General features: G+C 42.0%; 1 protein-coding gene across 2 annotated transcripts; it reads right to left on the reverse strand.

Moving 5' to 3' along the window:
- Positions 1–429: 429 nt before the first annotated feature.
- marveld2b (MARVEL domain containing 2b) lies at positions 430–11085 on the reverse strand. 2 transcript variants are annotated; one of them, XM_030723630.1, is made up of 7 exons: positions 10954–11085; positions 7014–8255; positions 4530–4565; positions 4256–4434; positions 3032–3203; positions 2808–2858; positions 430–1741 (listed from the first exon to the last, which is right to left on the reverse strand). In XM_030723630.1, exons 2-7 carry the CDS (start codon positions 8238–8240, stop codon positions 1625–1627), a joined length of 1782 nt encoding a protein of 593 aa, XP_030579490.1. In that variant the 5' UTR covers positions 8241–8255; positions 10954–11085; the 3' UTR covers positions 430–1624. The 2 variants fall into 2 exon arrangements, with proteins under 2 accessions (XP_030579490.1, XP_030579491.1); XM_030723631.1 differs by having other exon boundaries at positions 7014–8251; positions 10954–11080.
- Between the last annotated feature and the right edge of the window lie 263 nt (positions 11086–11348).

Raw genomic sequence — 11348 nt, forward strand, 5'->3', positions numbered from 1 at the left:
GTGTTTAACATAAAAGGATTTCCAAGGAAATGAATCAGTGTGGAGCAAAGACCTGGCCCTAAAAGAAGACTGAAAGAAAAAAAAGAAACTTAAAGCTGATTATGACAGAAAAGGTACCAGAAGACAGCTTTCTTGGAAACTTCAGGGTCCCAACATTCATGCTGATATTACATAAATATTGCTGCAGTCCCTCATGGCAGTAGTATTTGCTAAGATCAGCAGCCTCTTTCAGTGCAACCTGCCCTGCCCCTACCCTGCCCTCCTGTCATACAGGAATAGGAACATAAATAGTCCCAGACTGTTGTTCTCATTTTCCAACATATTTCACAAATGCTGATTCATGGAGGTCCCTACCTTTCAACTTCAATCACCTAAAAGATCTCTTGTCAAGAATCATTTATTTATTTGTGGCGGCAGCGTTAACCACTGCACACCATCCCAGCAAATTATAAACACACATTTATTATGGCAAACTCATTCATAGTTGTACAAATAATAAAGCAGGATTTACATCCATCCATCCATTCATTCATTTTCTTCCAGTTATCCAGTGCCGGGTCACGGGGGCAGCAGCCTAAGCAGAGAAGCGTAGGCTTCCCTCTCCCCAGCCACCTCCACCAGTTTTGGTGGAGAATTTACATTAGATAAAAAATAGAAATTTTGAACACATATCCATGTCCTGAACATAGGTTTCATGTTTAAATGCAATAAGACCAAACACATGTACGTAGAAACGTTCCTCATTGGCATGAAGTAACAGCACACACCACATATGACGCCAAACTAAAATACACATAAAACACAACAGTGTGAAAAAATGTGATTAAAAAAAATTGTTATATTCAGCATTGTGTTTTCAGTAACAGAGAGAGGCTGACCATTCATGTCTACTGGAGAACTTTAAGAAAATGTTCACATTGTGTCTGACAGAACTAAGAAAATACCAATAAGAGTGTCCAGTAAGTCCAGTGTAACACACCCGCACCCTGACACACAAGCAGCAGAACTGCAACTTAAAGAATAAACACCAACACCTCAGTCTGCTGCGGTGCTCTAACTCTGCTCATAGAACTTTGATTTAACATCGAGTCAGCCTTTCTTTCCTCATCATCTGTCCAGGCAGTGTCTAGCCAGCTAGCTGTGACTCTGACATTTTGTTTATGTCATCTTCCACGTAAAAGTAACAAATGAACTGGATCAACGTTTCTCTAGCAACATCCAACAAGAAGGTTTAATCCCTTTTGTTTGTCTGAAAGTTGCTTTCTGAGTCTCTGTTGTTAAGTTTGCTAAATATCAGACATTTCCATCTTCCAGTCTCTAAAACAGCTCCAAAAAAAGACATCTCCCAAAATGTCCCTTTAAACTGTCATCATGGCGTTCTGTGTGCATGTACATATTACAACATTTTGATGTGCCTTTTACCATTCCTCCTATAAGGAGGAGGCATCCCAGATGATGTTTATATTGGTGACATGATTCTTCTTCACCTGTTTCAATATGATAATGTCACGTCTGTTTTCAGGGATTATGGGTTCACCAGTAACATTATAACATTATTTATACCACAGTCCCACTGTTGTGTTGCAGCAGAACACACTTTCTACCATCGCTGCAGATGTATAGCTTAGCTGCTATCATTGTAGTCCATGTTGTTGTTGTACTCCTGAATCTTCTGTTTGATGTGAGAAAGCTTGTTCTTCAGGTACTCACACCTCTCTCTTTTTTCCAAATACCCTGGGTCCTGACAACAAAAATAGAAAGCAGTACACTTGAGTGCATTTCTTTACATAGGTTTCAGTAAACCACACAATCATTAAGAAACCAGGCAGAACATTTTCAATAACGGCGACACTCAGTGGTCCTGCTGGTGGTCCCAAGTTGAGTTTTTCAGACTTCTGTTCATATGCTTGTCAGAATGTAAAAAACGGCATAACTGGATAGAAGAAGATGTACTGATTAATCTGAGCAATTGGCTACAATAAAATTAATCTGGCTAAGGAGCCATGCATTTGAATTTTTCTGATTTACTGCAGTAGGATTTGTTTGTAAAGCAGTAGACTGAATCGGGGAAAACAGAGTTTTCAAATGTTTTTGATCATCTCTGATCATCTGGTTTCTAAGTGAATAGTTCAGTAAATGTAAACAGACTTTACTTTTTCCTTTTGCTTCTTTAAACCAGACTCAAAAGTTTCTTAACTTAAAAAGCTCTGTACCTGGCTTTGGTCAGATGACCAGGTAATCTCTGTTCTTTCTAAAAACCTTCGATAGGATGGCACAGTGGTCATCATATTTCCATCCAAACGCACACTGTATTGAACCTTTTACATGAACTTAGAACAAATGATACAAAGACAATGATTTCCTCCATTCCTTTTCTGCCATTTATCTAAGTTTGAGTTTGCTTCCACCCCAAAATCTGCATTTTTGTGTAAGCCTGCTAACACATGAACTGCATTTCTGTGAGCTTATATTAGAGGTTACATTTATTTATCAAATACTCACTTCATATATTATGTGACTGTGTGGCATTATTTATTATTTCTGAATACATTATGAGCTGTTATGAGAGTATATGCAGGGGTTAAGGTTTTCTTTCATTCTTTCTTTTTTTTTTTTGGTGTATTTAATTCTCTGCAGGAGCTTTCTGAGGAAAAAGAAGAAAAAACAGGTCCCCAAAAGGAATAGAAGCGCAAAGAATATCAGTGCTGTTAGCAGAGACATGAAGAAGTACCAGACTTCTTTCGAAACAGAATTATCTCCCTAAGACCCTAATCAGGAAGACAAAACACTTTATAATGTATACTCACAGCCTTCTTCCTCTGATATTCCATTAAAATCCCGTTTATCCGCTCCTTCTCCTGAAACAAAACATGTGTTACTGGATGTAGTTTTTCTGTACAACACTATATGATACAATTCTGTGTGTGTGTGTGTGTGTGTGTGTGTGTGTGTGTGTGTGTGTGTGTGTGTGTGTGTGTGTGTGTGTGTGTGTGTGTGTGTGTGTGTGTGTGTGTGTGTTTAGTAAATTTACCATTTGACTGGAAGGCCGGGACGGAAGGTTCCGCATCATTTCATCCATCTCCTCAAACTTCTTGGCCATGGCCTGGACCTCAGCATGCAACTCCTTGTACTCAGCATACTGGTCATTGAACACAGCTCTGTACTGGTCCCTCTCCTCATCTGAGCGGATGCTGGGATACTTCCTGTAGAAACAGCAAAGGAGACAGCACTTCTTGGTCCACTGGTTACATTCACATACCAGCTAAATGTGTCTACCAGGTGTTTAAATGGGTTGGCAAAACCCCTCTGCTGTTTACTATAGCTACTGGCTACAGGAAATACTACAGTTTCCTAAAATCTACTTAACCTTCAGTATTTATATGGGAATTTGTTTTTTACTTCAAAACTATTTTACGTTAATCTCAAACTGCTAATACCATCTGATTTCTGGGCATGGTTTAGAAGATAGTTGATTCAGACAGACTTCTAAATTAAACAAAGCTAATATGCACAAAGTGTGCATCTTCAATTTTTGTCTTACTGACAACAAATCCATGAAAGATCTAAACCAGAAAGGAACCAGTGATGACTGACAAGCAGCTTTTGGACAACAGTTGAATTCTAGGTAAAAGGAACAAAGCGCAAGGAAACACTTCATTTTAGTTCTGCACAGGATTTGTTGACAGCATAGTATATCAAATACCACAATACCTGCAAATATACTATATGCCATTCTGTGTGAGATGGACCTAAAATGAAACCCTGACAAATGGCAGCACTGATGAACTGATTATTTAAGATTTAGAGATTAATGCCAAATCTCTGGCTCTCTCAGAAGTTTGGAATACATTTGGGACTAGAGATTTCTCTACATTTCTCTCAAGCTGACCCGCTTTTTGTGGATAAGTCACACAATCTGTACAGGAGTGCGTTCAAGAACTGATCTTTTGAAACATGTCTGCAAATGAAAAAATAAATAAATGTGTCACTGGTTTCCCAGGATACTGATACAAGCAAAAATACATTGGTAATCATTTCACTGCTGCAGGCTAAGGTTTTATTTCTGTCAAAACACTGCCCATCAAAGGAAGGAAAACTATGGGACACCGCGACAAAATCAGGGACTGTATTTAACCAATATTTGAGAACAGTCCATTCGTATGTCAAATATGCACATGAAATCTGGTGCTAAACTAGGGCCTTCCTGTCCAATACAGAAATACATAGAAGATGAGACCTAGAAGGTAATACTCACGCCACGTAGTCGGCTATGACAACAGGTTTAGGGATGTGTCCTGCTGGTATGTGACCTCGGAGGATCTCTGGCTCTAGTGTCAAATGAGGAGCAGCTTTTAAGCTGTTTGGAGCATCCATGAGATCTGGTTGGATGGTGGGTAGCGGAGTCTGCTCTGATGCCCTGGAGCCTGCATCGAGCTGCAGCAAGTAAACAGAGACCCACGTTCAGTTCATGTGTACTGTATGCACCTTGGTACCTGCTGGACCGTTTAAAAACACTTTCTGATACTTACTATAGCGAGTGGGACTGATGATCCAGTGGTTCTCAACTATTGTAACAGAAAAAGATAAACAAGAATTTATTGAAATTAGGTAAATATAATCTCTTTGCAAACCTAAGCTGTGCTTTCTCCTCCCAACCCTTGCAAACAAGTCATACTGGTTCAGTGTTTTTCTAATCCAAATTCAGATTATTTGAAATGGTCTTATATCAGCAACAGTTGCTTCTTTAAGATCACTGCTGATGCCTTGCTTCCTTGTCATTGTGTTAACACACACCTGAATGCAAACTGCCAAACGTTCTGCTTTTATAGAGGTGATCGCACTTGCTGATGATCAGCGGCTCTATCTACAACACGAGGTTAGTCATTCATGTTGCTGCAAGGTTTGGATTGTTTGCTGATTCTAAACAGAGTCCACACTGAAATCTTCAAGGTATGCTACATATGAATAGAGCAAATAAAAAGCCAGAGAGAAAGACAATACACACTAATAGTTGTTGGAGACCCGTATCTATTCAGAAAACACAAGAGGCTAAGAGCCTCATCCAGTGGATGAGATACTTGGACCTGGAAATTGTCATTATGTCATTACTTGACAGGAGGTCTCAGGCCTGAATTCTGCATCGAGTCTTTGCAGGGCCTACGCACATAACAGGAAATCCCCTCTGAACCCTTTGCTGTAACCTACGACGTAACCTGACATGCACCTCTCAACTGACACTGACACTGTGGACCACGAGATCCTTCTATCCCGCCTAGAACATGAAATTGGCATTAAAGGCACGGTTCTGACTTGGTTCAGATCTTATCTTACTGATAGAAGTTTCTCTGTCCATCTAGGAAACTGTTTTTCTACCACAGCAAAGCTTTCTTGTGGAGTGCCTCAGGGGTCCATTCTGGGCCCAATTCTTTTCTCATTGTATATGTTGCCTCTAGGGTCGATTTTTAGGAAACATAATATTTGTTTCCACTGTTTTGCTGACGACATCCAGGTGTATATGCCCATCAAACTGAACAGCAGAGATCCATGGGAACCCCTGCTGAACTGTCTAAGTGACATCAAGTCCTGGATGAGAAACAATTTCCTAAATCTTAATGAAAGCAAAACTGAGGTCATATGCTTTGGTAAATTTGACCCCTCAAGCAACTCCTCTGGCACTCTGAGTCATTTGGCTCCTCACTGTCGTGATGCTGTGAAAAATCTGGGTGTCATTTTAGATAGTAGTTTTAAAATGGAGAAGCAAGTAAGTGCTGTTACCAAAATCAGTTTTTACCAACTCAGAGTCATTGCCAAGGTAAAACCTTATCTCCCGCAGCAGGACCTGGAAAAAGTTATTCATGCTTTTATTGCTTCCCGCCTGGACTACTGTAATTCTCTGTACTTTGGCATAGATCAATCATCTGTGCGCCGCCTGCAGGTAGTCCAGAATGCGGCAGCTCGTCTTTTAACCGGTTTAAAAAAGCATGAACACATTACCCCAGTCCTGTCATCCCTTCACTGGCTCCCTGTCCGTTTTAGAATCGATTTTAAGATTTTATTGCTTACTTTTAAAGCCTTAAACGGACTGGCACCTTTGTATCTGTCTGAGCTGCTTCACTGTCACACCCCTGTAAGAGCTCTGAGGTCATCGAACCAGCTGCTCTTACAGAGGCCTAAAACCAGACTAAAACAGAGAGGTGATCGAGCTTTTGCAGCAGCAGCACCAAAGCTATGGAACGATCTACCTCTCCATATCCGCACAGCTCAGACGATACACACATTTAAATCTCTATTAAAAACACATTTCTTTTCTTTGGCATTTGGCTGCAGTGCTACCTCCTTTTAGATGATTGTTTTATGGTATTTTATGGTACTTGTTTTAAACGTTTTAATTTTTAATTTTCTTATGTTATTTATTGTTCTTAATGTTTTTATTTATTTATTTTTATTTTATTATTTTATTTATTTATTTATATATTTTTATTTTTATTTAGTATAGTCCTTGGGGTTACAGATCTTGTACAGCACTTTGGTCAACGTCGTTGTTTTAAATGTGCTTTATAAATAAACTTGACTTGACTTGACTTGACTCAAGAAACGTAGCAACACGTTGGGTCGACGCAGCCTGAAGGGACTGTGATTACCGCGTAGGGTTCAGAGCGGATTTCTGGTTACATACATAGGCCCCAGAAAGACCCGACACAGAAGCATAATTCAGGCCTTAGACTGTCTTACTAGCAAAATTTTCCAGGAATGCTGACTCATTTTTCCAGAGAACTGATTAGTCATTAGGTTGCGGCTTTGTACATGCTGATCTCTTATCTTGGATACAACAGCAGAGGCTAAGTGTTAAAATAAGTTACCATAACTCTCTTCTTACTGGGGTAACAAGAGAGTTTCCTTGCTAAGCCCCAAAGTCTGTTTTGTAGAATAGGCCTCTGGATTAAGGATTGAGTTAGGCATTTAGTTATGATTATTATTTTAGTGCTAGGAAATGTAATATATGTGTGTCAGACCTCCTGTGCCAGCCCCTCTTTCCTCATCCTGGCTGCTTCATGCCTCCACAGCTTCACACACACTCCTGCACTTATAAAGTAGAGCACCATGGTGATGAAGATGAAGATGATAGCTGCTGTCTGGCCAGCCTCGGTGCGACAGAATGCGCCATTCACGCCATTGTTGAAGACTGGCATGTTGCACAGCCCTCCTCGAGTTGTGTCGTTCACATACACACACCCTGCAGCCAAATAGAGCACAGCCAGCACCAGATTTATGGAGCACTCTGTCAGAGGCCACCAAGAGGAGTCTAGAAGGATGGCTCTGTAGTATAGGGTCATCCCAAGAACAACCAGCATAACTGTCACTATCCATGCAAGGCCAGCCACAACTAGAACAAAAGGTGTTTTGGGTCCTGTGTAGTAAAAGCCCCCAGAACCATATGCAGCTGCACCTCCACCAAGCCCTCCATACAGCTGTGGCCCGGAGTATCCATACATATTGAACCACTCATTGTCCTTATGAACATAAGCGCAGACACAGGCGAACACTGCAGCTCCAAGCAGCAGCTGCACACAGCCCAGGATCCTCAGCAAACCAGCCCACGACTTCATGTAGGAGTAACGTGCGTGATATTCTTCCACACGCTCCTGGTAGGTTTGAACTGAGAGATTGGTTGGCACTGCAGATACAGAATCACATGCTTCAGCACCTAGCAGCAGTCCATCTTGGTCCTTTTGAGGGGTGTAGCTGCCTCCAGAGCCACCATGGGAGTGTGGAAAGGTTGGAGATGGAGGGGCAGAGTGTGGAGGTGAGCAGGGGACTCCTGCTGTGGTGTGGCTCTTAGCACTCTTTCTGGACGAAGGAGCAGGGGAGTGAGGGGGCGGTACAGATTGTAGAGGAGGGGGGATGGACCGACCCTTGCTGCCTCGGTTACCGCTGTTGCCACGGAAAAAGTTCTTGATAGATTCAGGGACGAAGCGGCGGACTGGCTTAATGTCCATAGCATCACAGTCTCTCTCCATTGGCTCATCATCGCTGGGAGGATAGAAAGCTTCAGGTCCAATAGGTGGCTGATCAGGTAGAGGAGGAGGGGGGAGGGAGTCTAAGCTGACAGCTGGCACTGTCCCTTGCAGGTGTGTTGGGGGTGGAGGTAAGGCAGGGTCCCCATACCAGGAACCCTCAGGGACCTGGTCATAGAGTGGCATCTCCCTCACCCGGTCGAATCTGGAGACTCCCGAAGACATCAGAACTTTCACTGTCTAGACAAATAGAGAGGATTAAAATGGCATACCACCAATAACTGGACTCACAGTGGCTTTAACCCCTTAACTGGCAGCAAATAAAATCACCTGAAACAACTACATAACACCCTCTGGTTATTATTGGCTCTGAACAACCCATTTCATAGCCTATTAATCGGCTGCGTCTGGTCCGCGGGCCGAATGAAGTGCATTTATATGGCAGGCTAGACCCGCCCATTTTGACTGACACCTCATTCGACCAATCATGTTAAGAAATGGGTTTCCCAGAGCCAATAATACTCAGAGGGCGTCACGTAGCTTTGTCAGGTGATTTGGTGCAGCCAGTTACATGATTGGCCGAATGACGTGTCAATGAAAATGGGAGGGTCTAGCCTGCCATATAAAAGGGACTACAAACGGCCCGTCACCTGGCCCTTGCCAGTTAAGGGGCTACAGTATCAGTGCCATTTTATTAAAAGATGGGACTTAATTTCATTCTTCTTTCAGCTGGTGCCTTTAGGGGGCGCCACAGCAGATTATCTGCTTCCATTTCACCCTGTCCCTAGTGTACTCCTCTGTCACATCAACGTTCTGCCTATCCTCCTTCACTACATCCATGAAGTGATCTTCCTCTTTTCCTTCTGCCTGGCAGCTCCATTTTAAACACCAGCCTGAGCTGTCCCTCTGATGTACTCATTTCTAGTCCTGTCTAAACTGATCACTCCCAATGAAGATCCTAACATCTTCAGCTCTGCCACCTCCAGTTTGGGCTCCTGTCTTTTTTTTTTCAGTGCCACTGCCTCCAAATCATACATCAAAGCAGGTCTCACTGCCATCTTGTAAATCTTCCCTTTCACCCTTGCTGCTATCCTTCTGTCACAGATCACCCTTGACCTTCCTTTTCTTCCCTCTGCACCCTGCCTGCATTCTCTTCTTCATTTGTCTGTTGCTTTGGGTGGTTGACCCCACATATTTAAACTCATCTACCTTCACTGTCTCTACTCTTTGCAGCTTCACTGATGCACTTTCATTGCTTTCTATAAATCATGACATCAGTGTATTTTTGAATATTTACTAAGGTCTAGGAGAATAACAGCAAATATCAGCTATAGCAACAAACTTCAGTAGATGATCAGACGACACAATTGGTTCAAACAAATTCAAAATGACATGTAATTCCTTTAATTAAGTCAAATGCAAAACATATCATGTATAATGCACCCACACATCTGCCAGTGGGTGGGTGTCCTTGCTTCTTCACTTGATTTGCAGTTAGGTCTGGTATAACAGTCAGATTATCATGCTGAAAAAGGTTCCTGTCATCAGGGGATACTGCATACATTAAGTACCAATAATGGTTATGTAGAAAGTAAAATCCACGTAAATAGTTTCCTTGCAGAACACAGACCACAGCAATGCCTCAGCTGAGCTTCCCTCTTCCCATTAAGCATCCTGATGCATCTCTTCCCTAATAACACAACACACAAGCACCCAGCTGTCCACATGATGTAATTCTTCTTCTTCTCCATTACTAAAGTCCCTAATTTTCATGCTAACGCTGTAGGCACTTTCAGCAGAGGACACGGTTTGCCAAAGCCGCTCTGTCTGCAGCTAAGCAGTCCCATATGACTGTGATGCACTGTGTGTTCTGACACCTTCTTATCAGCTGTTTCAAGGTTTCAGTGGACGTCTTTCATTTGTCTGCTTTGGGAAGTACTAATCACTGCAGACCGGCACTGACGCGGCCCTCTGCGTAAAATCATCAATACCTCACACCAGCAGACTCTTCAGTCAAGTTTGAATTCTTAAACTTACACATGCCATCTTCCACTTGATGTAAATTTAACTGCCATTAAGGTTAAGAGAACTGTAGCGATGAACAGTGATGAACAGCTAATTTCACTAGTAAAGTGACTAGAACTGATCCCATTTTGATGCATGCTTTTTGGTTTTGGTTTGTTTTTTTAAGCAGAGAGCATTCAAGTAACAACTATGTTTCTGCTGCTTTCAGTAAATTCTAGATATTCACATGATGGCGCTGATCATTGCACAAGAGGAAGCTTTTTCTCTTGCTCTCAAACAGGATTCCAGTACTCACCAATGAGTGACTGAAGGACTGACTAAAGAGAGAGAGAGAGAGATTGGTACTCCATATCATTTTGTAGTTATTACAGAGCTTAGCTCAGACTCTTGATTTAAAGGGCCCCAGCTTTTATACCGAGAGCCTAAAGGATCGCAGAATATACTTTGTCTGGCCTTTGAGATGTTTTAGAATACCACAAAGATTTAGGACACCTATTTGATAAGCCTGCATCCAGACATTGCTAAGTTGATGTGAACATGCCTACACCAATCCGGGTTAACAGAAGAGACTGAACCTTAAAGCTTTTACGCTGCTCAGGACCAAAGTCAAGCTCACACATCCAGTATAATACGAGCCTGTAAACCATCATGGCTCACTGTGAAATAAGATTCAGTTGTTCAAACATTTCCTCAGGTTCTAGAAAGCCCGATGAAATAATATCACGGTAGCAGAAACTAGGTGCGCACGGAGCCACCTTCCACAGCTCTCACCAAATTAATTAGGTTATATCACGACAAAAACTGCATTTTATACCGAGAAACACTGAGGTCTCATAGCCGTCCCCTCGGCCTACTAGTTTGTTTTCCTGTCATTAAAAATAAAAACGCATTAGATATGTGGACGCTGACTTACCTGCTGATTACTGTCGGCTTCTTTTTTTCTAAGGCACAGGTAGCAGTCCTGCCCGTCACCCTGCCTTTGTCTCCTTACACTTTCATACTGATCTCAGGTCAGGCATCGCTATCAACAGCAGGTAAACTGACGCCAACAGCCGGAAAAGAAAACTGATCCCACATCCCCGCCGCGGTGAAACTCACCTGGCCAGTCTGGCCAGCCTCACGATGCGTTCACTGCCTCTTCTCACGTCTGAATCCTCAGATTTTTAGTTCTTACACCAAACTGCGGTTGACATAAGTTAAGATAATTTTTAAACTACCATTTTATTAAGATTATTTTATTTTATTAAAGTCATTTTGATGCAAAAAAAAAAATCACTTATTAGAACTATCTAAAGGTAAAAAATGTTG

The sequence above is a fragment of the Archocentrus centrarchus genome, unplaced genomic scaffold, assembly GCF_007364275.1.
Source record: "Archocentrus centrarchus isolate MPI-CPG fArcCen1 unplaced genomic scaffold, fArcCen1 scaffold_26_ctg1, whole genome shotgun sequence".
Classification (NCBI taxonomy): Eukaryota; Metazoa; Chordata; class Actinopteri; order Cichliformes; family Cichlidae; genus Archocentrus; species Archocentrus centrarchus.